General features: G+C 59.3%; 1 protein-coding gene across 32 annotated transcripts in view; it reads right to left on the reverse strand.

Moving 5' to 3' along the window:
• NCOR2 (nuclear receptor corepressor 2) overlaps positions 1 to 18,642 on the reverse strand; it is a 238,508-nt gene that overhangs the window by 32,507 nt on the left and 187,359 nt on the right. For 20 of the 32 annotated variants that reach the window (XM_031650908.1, XM_031650896.1, XM_031650907.1 and 17 more), the window contains 4 exons: positions 15,777 to 15,827; positions 14,002 to 14,590; positions 5,402 to 5,669; positions 4,042 to 4,213 (listed from right to left, as the gene is read on the reverse strand). In XM_031650908.1, coding sequence (XP_031506768.1) covers positions 4,042 to 4,213; positions 5,402 to 5,669; positions 14,002 to 14,590; positions 15,777 to 15,827 — 1,080 coding nt within the window. The remainder of the gene's footprint in view (positions 1 to 4,041; positions 4,214 to 5,401; positions 5,670 to 14,001; positions 14,591 to 15,776; positions 15,828 to 18,642) is intronic. The other 12 variants (XM_031650905.1, XM_031650903.1, XM_031650915.1 and 9 more) reach the window with 5 other exon arrangements.

Consider the following 18,642-nt stretch of genomic DNA (forward strand, 5'->3'; position numbering starts at 1 on the left):
TGTAAATATGCTTTTACTGGAGCGTGGTCACATCTGTTCATTTATTTATTGTCTATGGCAGAACTGAGTCCTTGCAAGAGATTGTCTGGCCCACAAAGCCTAAAATATTTACTCTCTGGCTCTTTGCAGGAAAAGTTTGCTGGCTTGTGCTCTACACAATGTTGAAGGAGGTAACCTGTGATGTGTGTGCGTGTGTGTGTGTGCGCACACGTGTATGTGCATACATATACTGGAAGACTGAGTTTCCCCTGGACTTGTGCCCTGGCAAGGTGGGCAGCCCACAGGAGGCAGGGGGGCACAAATGCAGGGGAATTCTCATTCTTGTGTGTGAGTGCATGGATGTGTGCGTGTGCCTGTGTGTGTATGTTGTGGCAGGCAGTGGGGGGTTATAAGCCCAGACTCTCCAGATAACAACTGCAGCGTCAGCCTCAGTTTGCTGAGTGGTACTCAGCACAGGCACTGTGCTCAGGACCCCATGGCCTCCATGAGCCTCCTGTTAAGCTCATACAGAGACTGCTGCCAGACCCATTTTACAGAGGGGAAACTGAGGTACAGATACACCAATGGGCTTATCTGAGTTCACCAGCAAATACTTAGCCGAGTCAGGATCAGAAGCCCACTGAGCCAGTGCAAACAGTGACTGTGCGCTGGCTGGCTGAGAAGCCCCAGCTCAGGCAAAGCTACTTACCAGGCGGAGCGTGTAAAGGGCAACACCAAGAGGTAATGCTCTCTTACGCCTCCATGGCTGACATGAATCTAAGCATGTTCACTCATTTATTCTCACAGTACCCTACAAGGAACTGACTGATTATCCCCATTTCACAGATGGGAAAATGGAGGCTGAGAGGTTAAGCCACCTGGTCAAAGGCTCCAGCTAGCAAGTGGCAGATAGCAGCTTCGAACCTAGGCACGGGGGCTGCAGACCATGGCCTTAACCCGGACTGCTATGCCACACTGCCTGTGGCAGAGAAGCAATGATGGGTCCTAGATTTCAGGCCTGGGGAGATCCTATAAACTCAGCAGGGCCCAGGGGCTCAGGCCTGGCTTCATGGCATCTTCCTGCCGGCCTCTCACCCTTTGCTGAAATCTGTCCTCAGCTCTGAACCTCTCCCTGAGGACCAATCCTGGGGGAGATAACCGGCCAAGAAGTTGAGCAGAGATACAACTTGGGAATGACAGAGGCCTCTGGGTCCTGGGACAGGAATGGCAGGCAGGTGTCATCTATCACGCCACCTCCAGATGAACAAAGGAGCTTCTGAGGGCCCATCGGGGTGTGACAGCGGAGGAGAGTGCTAAGATCAATTCATGATGCCTGCCGTGAGCAGAGCAGGTGGGCAAGGAGGCCTGTGTACCAAATCGCCCCCAATTCTCTCCCGGAAGACTGAGTTTCCCTGGACTTGTGCCCTGGCGAGGTGGGCAGCCCACAGGAGGCAGGGGGCACAGATGCAGGGGAATTCTCCTTCTTAACCAGTCCCCAGTGGAGTCAGCTATACAGGGCCTGCCTCAGATCTGGAGATCCTGCAAACGCCCTGGACCTCGCCCCTCTGGCTACCCAGCCCTGTATGCCTCTGGTGCTTCCTCCAGCCTAGTTCCAGAGAGCTGGGAGGGAGAGGAGGGGAGCTGCTCGATGCAGGAAGGCAAGCTGGGGTTAGGCCAGGCTGGGCGGGCGGCCGAGAGCCTGGAGAGACAACCTGTTCCTCCAGCTGGGCCCAGGGGGCCCCGAGGGACCTGCTTGGCTGAGCCGCTCTGTGTGGGAGCCAGGGGCAGAGAAGGCTGGCTTCCTGAGAGACCAGAGAGGTAGCGCTGGGTGTCAAGTTCATGTGTGTCCCTGCGGGAGCTGAGCTGCAAGCCAGGCTGTGCAAGGAAGGCATGCAGGGCCTGACGCCAGGTGCACCGTCCCCATGGGGAATGAGGCCAGGAAATGGCACAGGCCCTGGCCACACCAATAGGCTGAGTGCCAGCTGCAGAAACTGCTGGCCGGTGGCTCCCTTTCTCCCAGGACAGGGGCCTGTGACCTGGCTCGGCAGGACCTGGCTGGCGCCGTGCAGTTCCAGCCCCGATCAGATCTGATGCTGGCCAAAGCTGCTGGGGCCCCTGACATGGATACACAGCTCCTTCCAGGGCTGGTGCCCCAAACCCGCAACATCTCCCAGAGCCACCCCCCAGGCCGCACACTGTACCCTGGCCCCAGGCGGCCCAGCCCTTGTCATGAGGCATCCCGGTTCCAGCGAGACATCCCTGGCGTCATCCCCACACCGGGTTCAACGCCCCACTGGCTTTGCCTCCAAAACGAACTCCCGATGCGCCCTTCCTTCCACCTCCACAGCCACCTGTGCAGTTCAGGCAGCCTCTGTCGCCTGCCAAGAGCAGCGCTGTGACCTCCTGCTTCTGCCCTTGACTCAACAACGGCCAGAGAGAGCTTTCCAAAATGTAAATCAGATAACAAGCACCCCCTTCCCCTTCCACAACACATGCTCACTTCAAATCCCTCCAGCAGCCCCTGCCACACCTGAGACAAAAATCCACTGCCTGCTGTGGCCTGGGAGGCCCTACACAATCCGGCCCCCACCTCCCTCACTGTCCACCCGCCCACCCTTCCCCGGCCACACCACCCCCGGCGACTCCTCACACACCCGAGCGTGTTTCCACACCAGGGCCTTTGCACATGCTGTTCCCTCTGCCCGCAACGCCCACCCAGAGATCTCCTGTGGCAGGGCTGCTCCCCTCTCCACAGGGTTTTTCCCGGAGCCGCCTCTTCACTCAACCCGTTTTGTTTCTCATGATGGACGAACGACTCTAAAATCATCTTGCTTCATTACGTGTTCCCTGGTTTAACATCCTCCTCACTCAAAAAAACAGCAGCTCCTCACAGCAGAGACTTCCCCTTCTCCCTGCCGAACCCCCACTGCCTAGCATGGCGCTTGCGGCCTTGGGTTTCAACAAATGTCCTGACCCACCAGCCTCGGGTGGACCCCAGAGGCGGAGGCTGCTGTGAGCTGAGATCGCGCCACTGCACTCCAACCTGGCGAGACTGACGCTCCGTCTCAAAAAAAAAAAAAAAAAAAAAGAGAAGGGGGACGTCACACCCAAGGCAGTGGGGAGGGGACAGCTGGTGATAGCTCCGGTCACCCGGGTTCGTCCCTGGGCTGTGCTGGTCAGGAGGTCGGCCTGGGGTCCTGCTGCCCTCAGAGCTTTGGAACAGCCTGCCAGCAAGCGCCCGGGCTAGCCCAGGGTGGATAACCTCTGGGGAGGTAGCCCCCAACACCTGCAAGGCACAACAGCACCTGCTGCATGCCAGGCTGACCTGGAGAAGATGCCTCTTTGGGGACACAGGTTCAGAATTTCTTGGGCCCAGTGGGAAGTGGGGTAGAGACTGAAGATCCAGAGAACAAGCAACTACGCCTGCCTGTCTCCTAACCTTGAGCTTCACGTGATGACAGTGAGGTGTGCCCGGGGCAGTCACTGTGACACAGCTGCTCAGGAGTCACCCCCTCTCCCGGCTCCTGGTGAACCCAGAGACCTGGGCCTGGAGCAAGGTCAGAATGCCAGCTGGGGAGGGCAGCCCTTCCTGTCCAGGCCCCAGAGCTGCTGCCAGCCAGGTGCTGGGCCCCATCTGTGATTCCAGAAGCTCCTGCATGGACTGATTCACACCAAACCAGAGGCTGGGCTGCAGACACGTTTTTGTGTATTCACAACGCTTTTGAAAATTTTGAGAAGTTGTCTGTGTTGAGAAACCAGGGGGATTTCACGTAAGAAGATGGATTTCTGGCTTTGCTAGAAGAACCACCCCAGGCGTGATTTGCCACGGGGTTACTCTTGGCCAAGGCCAATACATGCCCATTTCAGAGAAAACATGAGTTCTCCAATTTGCCGCAGTCCCTACCATTCCCAACTGCCTCCGCCTGCTCAACTGTTCCATTCGTTTGCTTTCCCTGTCACTGTGGCCGTGGGGGTTGCAGCAGCTGCTCTGGACACACAAACATCCCTTGCCCGTCAGTCCCCTGCTGCCCCAGCCCCCCTCAGCCACTGATGTGGACTCACCCTCCTTGTCGGCGGTGGGCGCCGGGCTCCTGCTCTTGCCCCGGGGGCTGCTGCCAGGCTGCTGAGGGGCGTCGCTCTCCGGCTGCAGGTGCTGTGGCGGTGGTGGGGCGGGGGGAGCTGGCTTAGTGGGAGCTGCGTCCTCCCGGGGGGGTTCATGGACTTTGGTGACCTGCTGAGGAAAGCAGGCAGAAGTGAGCATCCACAGAGGGTGTCCGACGGTGACAGGGTCAGGGAGAGACATGCACGTGACCAGCCTGGAAACCAAGGCCTGGGAAAGCCAGTGACATGCCCAAGGTCCCAAGTGGGGCAAGAAGGGGAGGTCTTAGCACAGAGCACATTGGGGAGCCCACCTCCCAAAAAGCCTGGCCCAGCTGCCCGGTGGCGGATAGGGGGAGCCCACCTCCCAGAAAGCCTGGCCCAGCTGCCCGGTGGCGGACAGGGGGAGCCCATCTCCCAGAAAGCCTGGCCCAGCTGCCCGGTGATGGACATGGGGACCCACCTCCCAGAACCTGGCCCAGCTGCCTGGTGATGGACAGGGGGAGCCCACCTCCCAAAAAGCCTGGCCTAGCTGCCTGGTAGTGAACAGGGGGAGCCCACCTCCCAGAAAGCCTGGCCCAGCTGCCTGGTGGTGAACAGGGGGGCCCACCTCCCCAGAAAGCCTAGCCCAGCTGCCCAGCGGTGGACAGGGGGAGCCCACCTCCCAAAAAGCCTGGCCTAGCTGCCTGGTAGTAAACAGGGGGGCCCACCTCCCCAGAAAGCCTAGCCCAGCTGCCCAGCGGTGGACAGGGGGAGCCCACCTCCCCAAAAAGCCTGGCTCAGCAGCCTGGTGGTGGACGGGAGGCTGGAGCCTGCCGTTACCCTCTCCTCCAGCTCCTTCCGTGGACCCAAATCCTCTGGGTCTCAGGGAAGCCAGGACTGAGCAACAGGACTCTGTGGGCCTTGGGGGACTGGGCGGTGCAGCCTGGCACGCCCTGAGCCCATCACTCAAAGCCCCGAGGGACCACCAGCCTGGTCAGCTCAGCTGCTTTTCGCTCGGAACCCCCAGTTGCATCTGGGAAGCCCGGACTCACCACCCTGGAGAAGGCACCTCCACGGACCCACCCACCTAGCTGAGAGCGCCTTCCAGGGGGGTGTTCCCAGAGGGCCCCAGGGTCAGAACGGGTAAGCCCCACCCTTCCCTGGCCAAGTTGTTGCTACAGCTGAGTGGGTGGGGGAAGCTCCTGCCTCCCCATGACCCAGTATCTAATGTGGGGGTTCAAGGGTGCTGCAGGGTGAAAGCGGGGAGGCGGTAGGCTGCCAGTCCCTGCCTTCACCGGGAGCCCCATCCAGTGCACCTGCCAGCTTCCCCAGCTGTTCCCACCTCATCTCCATGGGGGTTTCTCCAGGAAACAGCAGCAGATGAGCTGGGCTGCAGGTGCGCGCTCCCACCCGTGGGATTCTCTGTCTCGATGAACGGGAAAGTCAAGGTCAGGGTGGACTCTGCGGGGCTCTGGGGGTGGGCACTCACGATGGGGGGGATGGCAGCCGCTCGCTGCTTCAGCTGCTTCAGGTCCAGTGGCTTCTGGGGCGAGGCGTTGGCCCGGGGGTCGCCAGTCGGGGTGAGGAGGCTGGGCCTTGGGGACAGCAGCCTGTGGGGACACAAGCATCATCAGCTGGGGGCCCGCAGCCGGACTCTTCCAGGTGGGGGGCTGCTGGGTTTTGACGGCCTCTCCTGTCTCAAGCCCTGGGGACGAGGCTAAGGCCCTGAGACGCGAGGTGACGTGCAGGTCACCCAGACAATGTCAACCGTTTTCTTGGGGAAACAGACCAAGGTTTGGGGCCAGGGGAGGGGAGGCACAAGTGGGCAGGCAGGTGCCTCCTCACTCACTCCCCTGGTTCTTGCAGGCCTCATCAGGGGCCAAGCCAGCCTCCCCACCCTGGCTGAGAGGCCAGCCGGGCAATGCTAGAGGCCCAGGCTGGGATCAAACATCCCCAAAGACAGCCCCAGGCAAGGAAAATCCCAGAGAAGCCCGACCTGGGGCCCACACCACACATGGCCCTCCAGAAGCTGCCAGGAAGTCAAAGAATCAGCCCGATTCAGGGACAGAGTAATGAAGAGATTCACCAAGAGATTCCTCATCACTCGAATCTGAGAGGCTCGGGTGCCAGGGCAGGACAGTGGGCATGGAGCCGAATGAGCTCCGGTTACAGAGGCAGGAGTGGGGGAGCCGCACCCACTTCCTGGAATCTCTACCACACACTATCCATGAAGGACGAGGACATGAAAACAAGGGCCCAGGCCACAGGCTTTGTGTGGAGGGGTAGGCAGGGCATGCCCACTGTCTACCAGTCAGCCACAGTGACAGTTCCTTCCTCTGTCTGCTACTGAGATGCACAACCAGAGGCTGACACAGGGCACACGGTGCCTAGCAGAGCATGCATTGAGGTGTGGCTCCCAAGCTGCTCAGTGGGTGCTGCTTCCTTCAGGAAGCCTTCCAGGATTTCCAAGGCCCCAACACTGGGCACAACACCTGCCATAATCCCCATCTGGCTCCCCAGTTGGCATAAGGTCTCCGAGGGCAGGAACTGGATCTGCTCCAGCCTGAGAACCCTTCACCTGCCCAGTGCGGCTGCCCGGGGCTGCCCAGTTCTTGACTCCCTCCTGCAACCTGCATTTGCTGGGCATAAAGCAGCCTGGCCTGTATTTGGGTGTATGGAGGTGGCCCGGCTTGCGTTTGCGGGTATGGAGGCGGCCCAGCCTGAGTTTAGGGGTATTTGGAGGGAGCCTGGATTGTGTTTGTGGGTATGGAGGCGGCCTGGCCTGTGTTTGCGGGTATTTGGAGGCGGCCTGGCCTGCGTTTGGGAGTACGGAAGCAGCCTGGCCTGCGTTCGGGGGTATGGAAGCAGCCTGGCCTGCGTTCGGGGGTATGGAGGCGGCCTGGCCTGCGTTCGGGGGTACGGAAGCAGCCTGGTCTGTGTTCGGGGGTACGGAAGCAGCCTGGCCTGCGTTTGGGGGTATTTGGAGGCAATGCAGAACCCAGTCTGTGTCCTAGGTCTTCTGAGCTAGTGAAATGATCACATGGCAGGCGTGAGGGCAGCAGACACGGGCCTGGAATTCAGTCAGAAGGCAAAACTTCTGGGTGCAAGAAGCCAGCAAGTCCTGTCGGCACAGCCTCTACTCTGTGCCGTGACCACAGTGATGACATCCTGTGCAGACCGTAAGCCACAGCCTACTGGCCTCGAGGTGAGAGCTGTGACAACGGGGACACAGCTCACACCACCCCAGCACTCAGCTGCCAGTGCGGGATGCCAGGTGCCCAGAAGCACCCACCTCCTTCCTGCAGATGAGCAGGGCCCATGCCCAGGGTGCTGAGGCCTCCGCCAGCAGTCCCCTCTCCACTGTCTGCCATAGCAGGACCATGGGGCCACCGGCATGTGACCAGCCTGTCCTGCAGGTACCAGCCTGCTGCCCGCATCTGCCACACGCTCAGCTGAGCGGGGAGAGCAGACACAGACTCGGTGACGCCTGCTGAGGCTGCCTACGGCGCCCAGGCGGGGGCCAGACGAGGAAGGTCACCCTGACTTCTGCATGCACCTCCACTGCCCCCACCACCGGCCCACTCTCCTCCCTCCCCTCCCTCCACCTGTCTAGACCCTGCGTGATCTCCCAGGACCACCTAAAGCCTCTCCTTTGGCCACTGCCCTGCCTCGCTCCCTGGACCTGGGCCCAGCCGTGCCCTCCCCGCCATCCTCAGGACAAGGCACCCTGACCCAGGTTCAAACAGATGGTAGTCACCCATCCCAGCATACTCCGCCTGCGGCTTCAACTGCCGCCACCCCCATGTCCCTTCCCCCAGGTTTATCTACTGCCATCCGTTTCAACCAGCTCGCACTTGCAAGCTTAAATTTAAAACAGAATGCCGCCGCCACTTTGGAAAGAGGGTGGTGAGTCCTCATTGCCCTAAACCCAGCAGCTCCACTCCTAGGCACACACCAGGCAAATGAGAGAAAACATCTACGCAGAAACCTGTACGCGCCCATCACTGCAGCACCGCACAGCCCACAACAGCCAGAAGGCAGAGACAACCCGACATCCACCAACAGATGAACCGGGAGACAAAGTGTGCCCTGTCCGCACAATGGAACACGTGGCCATCAAAAGGCATGAGGCTCTGACACGGGCTATGACGTGGGTGGACCCTGAAGACACGATGTGCATGAAACAAGCCAGTCACAGAAGGCCTCTGGTGTAGACTCCGTTCCTGTGAAAATTCCAGAATGGGCCAATCCATCCAGAGAGAAAGGAGATGAGTGGGTGCTGGGGCTGGCAGAAGGGAGAATGGGGGTGACTAGGATGGGCATAGGGTTTCTTTCTTAGTATAACACTGAATATACTAAGAAAAGCTAAATGATACACCTTTTTTTGAGACAGGGTCTTGCTATGTCACCCAGGCTGGAGTGCACTGGTGCAGTGTCACTGCAGCCTCGACATCCTGGGCTCAGGCAGTCTTCTCACCTCAGCCTCTGGAACTGCTGAGACTAAAGGCACACATCATCATGCCTGATTGATTTCTGCATTTTTTTTTTTCTTTTTTTTTGTAGAGACAAGGTCTCTCTATGTTGCCCATGCTGGTCTTGAACTCTGGGGCTCAAGCTATCCTTCTGCCTTAGCCACTGAAAGGGCTAGGACTGCAGGTGTGCACCACTGCGCCTGGCCTAAACGATACGCTTTAAATGGTGCAATGTATGGTATATGAATGATATCTTAATTACACTGTTACAAAATGAAATGAAGACTACATGCTAGCCATAAAATAAAGGGTTTGATGTATCAGCTGTATTTTCTCTATGAACGGTAAAAATAGTATTTTTATGTGTGTACAAATACAAAAACAATAAAATACAAATTTTAAGGTTGAAATGCAAACTTTTGTATATGTGTAAAGATAATTCTATAGAGATAAAAAATATGACTGTATAACACACACAAAACATGAGGCGCCACTGTCCATGCAATCTGCCCGAGAGCTCGGGCTTTCTGTGTGGGGCCTGAGAGCTCCTGTGCCTTGGTTTCCCTGTGGCCCCTCACCTAGTAGGGGGTGGGCAGTCAGACTGGCAGGGGGTGAGGGGGGGACAGGGGCTGCTGCCCAGAAGCTCTCAGCAGGCACCCTCTGGGGGGCACACACAGAGGCCCAGATCCCTCTTTCTTGAGCCCCCAGAGCAAGTGGGGACTGTGGTCATAGAGGTAGCACTTTACAGTTTACAAGAGGTCTTCTGATCCCAGCCAGAGCTCTCTCATGGGTAAAGAAGGCCACAGTCAACACAAGGGCTGGGTTCAAGTCCTCGAGGAGAACGAGAGTCCTAAGCCCCCAGAGAGCAGCTGCCAACAGTGGAGGAGGAAGGTGGAAAACGCTCAGAGCTCAGGGCCCATCCGACCGCCCCTTGTCCCGTAGCCATGCTGGAGAAGCGCGCCTCCAGAGGCCCTCCCGGCTGGCTCTCTCCACCCTCCACTCTCTCTCCTTCATTTTATTTATTTATTTATTTTTTTGGAGATGGAGTCTTGCTCTGTTGCCTAGGCTGGAGTGCAGTGGCACAATCTTGGCTCACTGCAAGCTCTGCTTCCTGGGCTCAAGTGATCCTCCTGCCTCAGCCTCCCTAGTACCTGGGATTACAGGCACGTGACACCATACCTGGCTAATTTTTTTGTATTTTAGCGGAGACGGGCTTTCACCGTGTTGGTCAGGCTGGTCTTGAACTCTTGACCTCAAATGATCCACCCACCTGGCTTCCCACAGTGCTGGGATTACAGGCATGAGCCATTGCGCCCAGCCTCTCTTCTTTGTTTTCTTGGAAGGCAGCCGCTTCCATTTTCCTTTCTGGAGGCCTGGGTGGGGCAGGGACTCTCAGGGCCTGGCACGGAGCATGTGTCCGGGAGTGGCCCCGTCCTGCCTACCCAACCTGGCAGTTGCGAGCAAAAGCTCGGATCCCCTCTTTGACCGTAAGACTTAGCCAATTGTGCCTCGGTTTCTCAATCTGGAGAGTGGAGACGAGAGCTTCAAGGGCTGTCCGTGGGTGGGCGTGGGGACGCTGCTGACTAGCACGTGGGGCCCAGTGGGTCGGGCCACCTTCTCCTCACTGTCATTTTCCTTCCCACTCAGGAAGGCCAGGGTGGGAGAAGGGGGTGGGCATGAGAAGGGGAACAAGGGCCTGGGGACATTCATCAGGAACATGCTGGGCCTGCAACAGTACGTCCCCTCTCCACCCAGCCCTTGCCTCAGTTTCCCCATGGTCATCAAGCTGGGATAATCCTTGCCACCACCCTAGGGCTGGGAGGGAGAGGGAGGGCTGGTTTGTGAACAGGCATCCCTTGCCTCTCCAAGGCCCCAAGATAAAACCCTGACGCGTCACTCCCACCCATGGGGCCTGCCCACCTCTCTGACTTCTCCGCCCTCTCTTCCCGGGGCTGCTCACTCCACTCTACTCCCTGCTATAGGCCTCTCTGCTGTCCACTGGACATACGCTCATGCGGCCACAGGGCCTTTGCACTGGTGGTTCCCGGGGGTATGGCTGTCCCTCACACTAAGGCTCTCATTGCCCTCCAATGTCACTTCCCCAGAGGCCCTCCCCGCCTGACCAGCCCACTCTCCCCCGCTCCCCATGCCCCATCTTCCCATCACCCACTTATCCCATAAACAATGGTTTCCTTCTCCACGCCCTCACTAGAATGCAAGTGCCCGAAGTCAGGGCCTCGTCTGCGCAGTTTCCAGCACCCCTGGCGCCTGGTGCACGCTGGTGCCATCAGTCACTTGCAGAATAAAGTAACAAAGGTGCAACTGCTGTTATGATCTTCCAAAATGCCAGAGGGACAGCTGAAGGAGCTGCACTCCAGCCCTCTCTTGGAGTGACCTCTTGGGGGGTGTCCCAAAGCAGATCCAAAGGAGGGCAGCTAATCTCTCACTGAGCACCCACTGTGGCCCAGCATTAACTGAGTTATTCTTGCGATAAGCCATCCACACCCACCTTACAGACAGAAAACTGAGGTTTGGGGGAGGGGACTCACAAGGTCTGGCCCTGCCAAAAAGCACCTAGACACCTTCTCTGAAGAATAAGAGAGGGGAGGGCAGGCAGGCTTGGGGTTTTGCAATCAAAGCCACTATCTCTGGGTATCTGCCAAGAAAACACCCAGGCAGAGCCACCTCGACAACGGTGCCTGCGGGCCCGAGGAGCAGAGCCACCTCGACAACGGTGCCCACGGGACCAAGGAGCACGTGATTTTCTTTCTCCCAAAGTCACCCAGGAGGGCCCAGACGAGAGTCATCTTGCATCCATCCAGGAACGCAGAGCTCCCCGACTGGGGCTGCCAGGCGGGAGGGACGGTACTGGGCAGGCAGCCAGGAGCAGGGGTCGCCTGGGGGGCCTGCCCCGTCCCGCCAGCCCTTCCCGGGAGGCCCTGGCTGCTGGGGCCTACTCTGACGCATCTCGTCGGCGTCCTCCAGCGCTGCCCGGCCCTGCGCAGTCGTGGCCGGCACAGGGAGGGGTGGCAGGCTGCCGGCCAGGACGAGGTCAGCAGGCTGGCCAGAGTCCAGCCTCATTCGCTTCGAGGGCAAGGCAGGCCCCAAGGGCGGGGGCCTGGGCCCAGTCGCACAGGGCGGGACAAACCAGGTGTCCTGACTCCCAGCCGAGGACTCCTGCACCCCGGGGGCTGTGTGCTGGACATTGGGCAAGGGGTGGACGCACGCCAGGCCCAGCTGGGGGAGGGAGGACACCGCCCTGGGTGGGGTTGCAGGGGAGAGGACGGGAGGCTGCAAGTGCCCTGCGGGGCCTCAGGCCCAGTCTGAGCGTTCTGGGGACGGACAGGATGCAAGCTGATCCCCCGGCTCCCCAGCCCGGGGCCAGCCACATGTACCCAAAACACACACTCTAGGAGGCAGCTTATCAGTGGGGCTGCCCCATGACCTCAGCGCTTCCCCCTCGAAGGCAGAAACATGTGTTTCCATGACTGTCCCCATAGCCAGTGGGAGCGGGATAGGGAGTCCCGCCCTGACCCTGCTTCCCAGGCACAAAGGTCCTGGCTGCCTGCCTCTAGGGCAGACCCAGCCGCACTGTGAGCACTGTTTTCCAAGCTGGGACTGTCGGGCAAGAAGCTGGGGAGTTCGGTGCCCTCAGAATCCCGCTGGTCAAGCCTTTGCTCAGTACAGGCTCAGGGTCAGGCCATCCACTTCTTACACACATGGGCGTGGTTCCTGTCAGCAGTGGTTCCCGGGGACCCTGAGATTTTGTTTTGTGGAACCTGTAGAGATCTGGGTGAACCTCAGTTCCTAGGGAATGTCCTAGGACTTCCCCCTTTAACATGGCCCAGGGTGAACCCCAGAGCAGAGACAAGGGCCCCACATGACCCTGCAGGTCCGATTTTCCTCCCTCGCTCGCTCTGCCCAGGACCATTCCAAGGGACTTGGGAGGGGAGGAAACAGACCACAGTGCAGTCAAAATAAAATGGCCCGCCTGCCCCACCAGAAAACAATTCCTCCAGCCATCCAGACGCGAGCGGGACACAGTCTCTGCGGGTCTGCCCTCTGCCACCCAAGATCGGCCCTAACTCGGGTAGCCGTTTTTGGTTCTGGGCTGGAGGCCTTGAGGCCCAAAGCATCTGTGCTGAATATGGGTAAAAGGCGGCATTCTCAGGGATGTGGGGTCACCCAGGCCAGGAGCAAAGACAGAGGCCAGAAAGGAAAGAACACACATCAGAGACACTGGCACCCAAACAGGACGGCACTGAGATCCTCCAGGCTACCCCAGCTGGAGAGGTTTTTGCAAGGGGAACCGCTGCACCTGTGATCCAAGGTGATCCAAGGTGATCACCTGTGATCCCGAGCCCTGGACCCTTGGTTGATAGGAGATGAACCACCAAAAACATGTTGAATCTGTGGTTTTCCCCATCACCATGGCCACCACACTCGCCTCTCCATCCCCGGCCCCAGGGCACCTGCAGCTGCCTCCTGACTGTGCCTCTCACTCCCAGCAAATCCCCCACATGGTTTCATGGGTAAATCACATCTGGCTCTCTTGGGAGAGGCTCGCAAAGGCCTTCTCACTGCCCTGAGAAGAAATGCAGCCCTCACCTGCCAGGGTGCGACTCAGTGCCCCCAACCCTGTGAGAGCTGCTCCCCATTCTGCAAGGCTGCCCCCCTCCCTGAGCCACTCGCTCCACCCTTCGACACCTGAATCCACCAAGCTCATTCCCACCTCGGGCCTTCACACTTGCTGTTCCCACCACGTTGAGGGTAGAACTGTGTCCCCCCGAAAGAAGGTACTGTTCAAGTCCCAACCCAGGGTCTCTGTGAATGTAACCTTATTTGGAAACAGGCTGTTTGCTGATATAATCAAGTTAAGATGAAGCTGGACTAGATTAGGGCAGCTGCTCATCCAATGCCTGCTGTCCTCAGAAGAAGAAAATGTGGACATAGAGATGCACAGGGCAAAGGTCATGCGACGGCAGAGGCAAAGACAGAGTGGTGTGCTGGCAACCACGACTGCCAGCAGCAGCCAGGAGCTGGAAGAGGCAGGATTGATCTGCCAAGAGGCTCAGAGGGTATGGCCCGGCCTCACGGTGCCCCCGAGCTCCTGGTCTCCAGGACTGTATTTGTTTCAAGCCACCTGGCTTGAGCTACCTTGTAAGGGCGGCCCTAGGAAGTGAGCAGGCTGCCTGGCACACTCTCTCCCTAGTGCTGCGCAGGGCTGCCTCCTCCGTCCGGGTCTCAGCTTGGATGTCACCTCCTGGGGAGATGCTCCCGGCCACACCTCTGCCCCCTCCCAGCCTGCATCTCCCATTCCTGGACTCTACTCCGAGTCTGCCTCCCTAACCACACCTCGGGCTCCCCCAAAGCAGGCAGAGCCACACCGGGTGCGGCTGTCTAAGTAGGTAGTCGCCGCTCAGTGTCTGCAGACAAAAGCCAAGGTTAGGGCTGCCTGGCGCCCACTCACCGGTTCTTGTCGCCGCCCTCAGGCTCATCCACCTCATCTGCACTGCAGGTGGCACTGGAGTCGCTGTCCTGGGGGGCGCCCGAGCCCTTGGCTGTGGTGGCCCTGCCGCTCCCGCCCTCCTTCTTCTCTGCCTTGAGTGCTCCCTCGGCCGTGGCCTCAGAGGCCTCTGCATCCTTGCCCTTGGCCGGCCCCTCCTCGGCTTGCTCCGTGCACTCGCTCTTGATGGGCTCCTCGGCCTTCCCTGTGTCCACTGCCAGCTCCTCAGCTGCGGGGGGCTTCTGCTCCTCCCCCTCCTCCACTGGGGGCACCGCTGCAGCCTCCTCCTCCTTCTCCTCCTTGGGGACCACAGGAGGGGGTACAGAAGGCGATGGGGGTGCTGGTGGGGGCGTAGGGGGTCCGGTGGCTTCAGAGGCGGGGGTGGGCTCAGTGGGGGCCGGGATGTCCTCCGGCGGCGGGGTGGGTGGCTCCGGGGGTGGCCCATCGGTGCTCAGGGTGGCTGGGGGCTGGGGCCCATTCTGCCCTGTGTCCTTGGCAGCCTCAGTGCGAGGGGAGGGGATGCTCTCGGTGTCTGAGCTGTTGTTGACAGTGGCTGTGCGGGGCAAGAAGGAAGAGGGGATGAGCGGGGTCTGGGGGGACTCCAGGAGAGATGCGTGGCCCTGACCCTCGGGATGAGGCCGTTCTGTTGCCTGACACCAAAACAGCCCTGAGGCTCCTATACACCTGGGCCCCTGCCTGGAGCCCCACCCCTGAGACAAAGCCCCTGGCCAGGCCTCTACCCACAGCTGCTGCCCTCCCCTGGCCGCCTTTCTCCCGAACTGACCCTGCTGGCATAACCTGGTTAATTCCCAACCCCAGGACCTCCTGGTGGTCAGCACCCCCGACAGATGGAGCCAGCCTGAGGGCGGGCATGGGCAAAGGCCTTCGTTCTGGGGGGTCTCCGTGTTCTCATCTGAGCTCTAACTCCAGCTCTGCCCCGCACTGGCTGTGTGCCATGGGAAACTCAGGTTACCTCTTAGGCCTCAGTTTTCCCATCTGTAGAATGGGAGAACAACAGTTCCCATCTCACAGGGCAGAGAAGCCGGCGATTGTGATGGCAAGGGCAGTTGCCTGGTGACTGCCTGATGCTGCACCATCATTGCCACCATCATCATCACATGACAGTGGACAATGAGGCCAGTGCGTGCACAGGGGCCCTGGGCACAGTGGACAATGAGGCCAGTGCGTGCACAGGGGCCCGGGCACAGTGGACAATGAGGCCAGTGCGTGCACAGGGCCCCCGGGGCACAGCCCACACCAACGGCCTTGGCATGGGTTTTACGCAGCAGGAGAGTGGCCTGTGTTGACGGAGTGGCAGGAGGAAAGCATGTACCCAAGGATGGCGAGGAGACCCCAGCCGCAGTCCTGGCTCTCTAGCCCCCAAACCCACACCAGGTTCTTCTTGGGGTCTCAATGTTCCCATTTTCTGTAAAATGGGGATACTTGAAAACCCCTGCATTTGCTATCAGGGAAATCAAACCTGGTGGGAGACCCAAGTGTGCCAGTGAAAATCAATGAAGCAGTGGAGACGGGAAACTGGTCTGCTGGAGTGAGCCCGGGACCAGCATGGGGAACAGCCACTTTGCTGGAAAGGAAGCCCAGAGGCCACGGAACACAAACGGTGGTGCTCACAGAAAGAGCATGTGCCCAGAAGCAGGGTTCCTTGTGGAGGACCGGGGACCTCGGGATGCCCACCCCGGCCCAGCCCTACCCCCCAGGCCAGCCGGCCACATTCGTACCTGGGCCACTGCATTCCCCTCTGGGCACCTCATTCCCAGAGGCATGTAAGGCTGGAAGGAAGTCAGAGAAGAGTTAGAAGCCAGGTGGCACCAGGTAGTGGGAGGTGAGGGAGGAGGCAACGTGGCCAAGAGGGGCCTGGAGCCTGGTGCACAGCAGTGAGACCTCGCTGCTGCTCGCTCTCCTGCCCCGACTGCCCTTCACCTTGGACCGATGGGCCCTCTCCCTCCAGGCTCTGGCCAGTGGCCGCAGGTGACCTGCAATAGCCCTGCGCAGGCTGGTCCAGTGGCCTGTTCAAGGCCAGCCAATAATGGGGTTGGTCAGGGTGAAAAGTGAGCTTCAGCCACTCTGGGTGTCCTTGCCCTAAGTCATTAGGCTCCCAGGATGCCTTGGGGTGGGAGGTGCTGACCTCAGGGGTGGGCAAGGTTGCAGGGAGAAGCTTTTGGGTCTGCTGAGACCTCTTCAGCCATCATTGCCCCCCACCAATCCCCCAGTCTCTCCTGCTTCTTGCCTCCCTTCAGGCCCCAGAGCAGAGGCCACCTCTTTTAGAAACAATAGCAACGACAGCAACACAGGCTGCGTGCAGGCCAGGCTCCGTGCCGAGTTCCTCACACATGACTCCTTTAAGACCTCTAACACCGGGACCATCATCTCTCATGTACAGATGAGGAAATGGAGGTGGACAGGTTAATCAGCTTGCCCAAGGCCACGCTGTGGAGGGGAGAGCACTGAGCCCAGCTTCCTGCATCTCCAACCCCTGGCCTTCCTCTGCCTGGTGACTTCAGCAACGTCATTCCCTTCCTTCCACAGTCAGAGTACGGGACGTTGGGAGGCCAATGTTGAGGGCCCCAGGACCAGGGATGAAACCTCTGGGTCTCAGTTTGTTCATCTACAAAATGGGCAGTTAATGCCTCGCTCTCATGGTTATCAAGAGGGTCTGGGGCAGGAGCCTGCGTGAGAAGCACCCCAAGGGCTTGTGACGATGCAGGTGGCTGCGCCACGCCCTGAAGGTTTCTGATTCGGTACGTGTGGACTGGGGCCCGAGAATCAGCACTTCTAACAAATCCCAGGGAACACCCTGCCACCGCTGCCCTAGAATCCAGGTGAAGTGCTTTGTGCAGCGCCTGACACACAGTAGGTGCCTGACAAGAGCAACAGAAAAAACCCACCAAAAATAAAAAATAAAGACACCACCAGATGGCCTCCTTTCCTTTCTGCCCGGAGGTGCCCAGTACCAGGTCGCCTGGGTTTGAATATCCAACCCCACTATGCCTCAGTCTCCCCACCTGTAAAATGGGGAGAACAGTAGCACCTGCTTCATCCACTATGAGGATTATTATTACCAGAGAAACCACTGGGCCAGGGGATCCCTCCCAGCCCTGCGCTGGTATACTTCCAGCCCAGATCAACAAGGTCCTTTCCACCGCCCCCGGGGAAGGGCCTGCAGTGCTGCTGGGGCTGGCTGGGTCTCCGGGGAGATTCCGGCAGGGCAGCCTCAGGCTCCAACCCAGCACCTGCCTCACCTCCCCATCCTGAGCACAAAAGACAGGTCACGCGGTGTGCGCTGGCTGGGCCAGCAGACCCCGAGCCTACCAGCTATGTGCCAGGACTCCCCATGGGACGGGTTCTCCTTTCCCGCAGCCTCAGTCTCCTCATCCTTAAGATGGGGTAACACCCTGGGCACCAGAAGGCTTAATCAGGGCCTCTGATCTCTGTCCCTGATCTCTCAGAGTGGCCACAGAAGACCACCACGTCGTCACAAAAGCCTCAGCTCCAGCCAGCTCAGCCCTCCCTCCTCCCCCACCCAGCAGAGCACGCCTCTCCCCATCCCTACTGGGCTTTGTAAGCCCTGCAAGCGAGGCGGGGGTCATGACCACACAGTTCTGGGCAGTGTCTGCTCCGGTTTTAACGTGTGGCCAAAGCTTGGCTTCTTACAATGCTCCCACCAAGCCTGCATCCTGCCCATTCAGACAGTTGGAGGGATATTTACAGAAGGGACTGGGTTTCTGTTCCCGGGGTCTTCTCTTGTCCTGGCTACAGACCCAGAACCCAAAATGGGATGACCCAAGGGACTCGCGGCCCCGGCCTTCCTTCTGTCAGACACTGGCCAGGCTTTTGGCCAACTTGGGTCAGAGAGACCCAAAGCTGGTGGGGAGGCCTGACTCGGGGCCTCTGTCCCACCCCCAGCGTGAGATGACAGTCACCCAAGGGCCCAGCTGCCCATTCCCAGCCAGGAGCTGGGATTCGGGCTGGTGAAACACTGCAGGTTGGACGAGCCTGGATTTATCTGCAGGCCGGGCTTATAGAACCAGGAGGTGACTTGCACCTTCTGCCAGGGAGGAGCCGGTGCATTCAAAGGCAGAGAGGGAGGGAGGACAGGAACAACAGAAGGACTCCTGACGGGGCAGGAGGAAGGAGGGTTGAATTCACCAAGGACTTGGGCTCCGCTGGGCTGCTCGTGTCTCCTTCAGAGAGTCAGGGACACTCAACCGAGAAGGGCTGGGGTCCTCCAGGGGTTTTTGGTCACGTCACAGTGGGAAGGGTCTAGACCCCCAACTTCTTCTTTGACAGAGAAAAAGAGCCACAGGGGGTCGAAGGTGGATGAACTCGTGACCAAGAGTATGGGGCCAGGTGTGGGCAGCCCGTGTTCAGTTCCCGGGTCTATAAACACTGATAACAAAATTGAGCCATGTGTTATCCGGAGCCCTGGATAACACACAGCTCATGTGGTCACAGTCCTCCATTTGAGGGGACCGGGGAGACCTGCCAGCACCACGCACATGATGGCTTTATGCCCTCTCTTCAGCAGCACTCACCTGCTGGGGCATCTGTCTAGTCTACAGCTGGTAGAACAACACACTCTGTGGT

Source organism: Papio anubis, chromosome 9 (genome assembly GCF_008728515.1).
Source record: "Papio anubis isolate 15944 chromosome 9, Panubis1.0, whole genome shotgun sequence".
Taxonomy (NCBI): domain Eukaryota; kingdom Metazoa; phylum Chordata; class Mammalia; order Primates; family Cercopithecidae; genus Papio; species Papio anubis.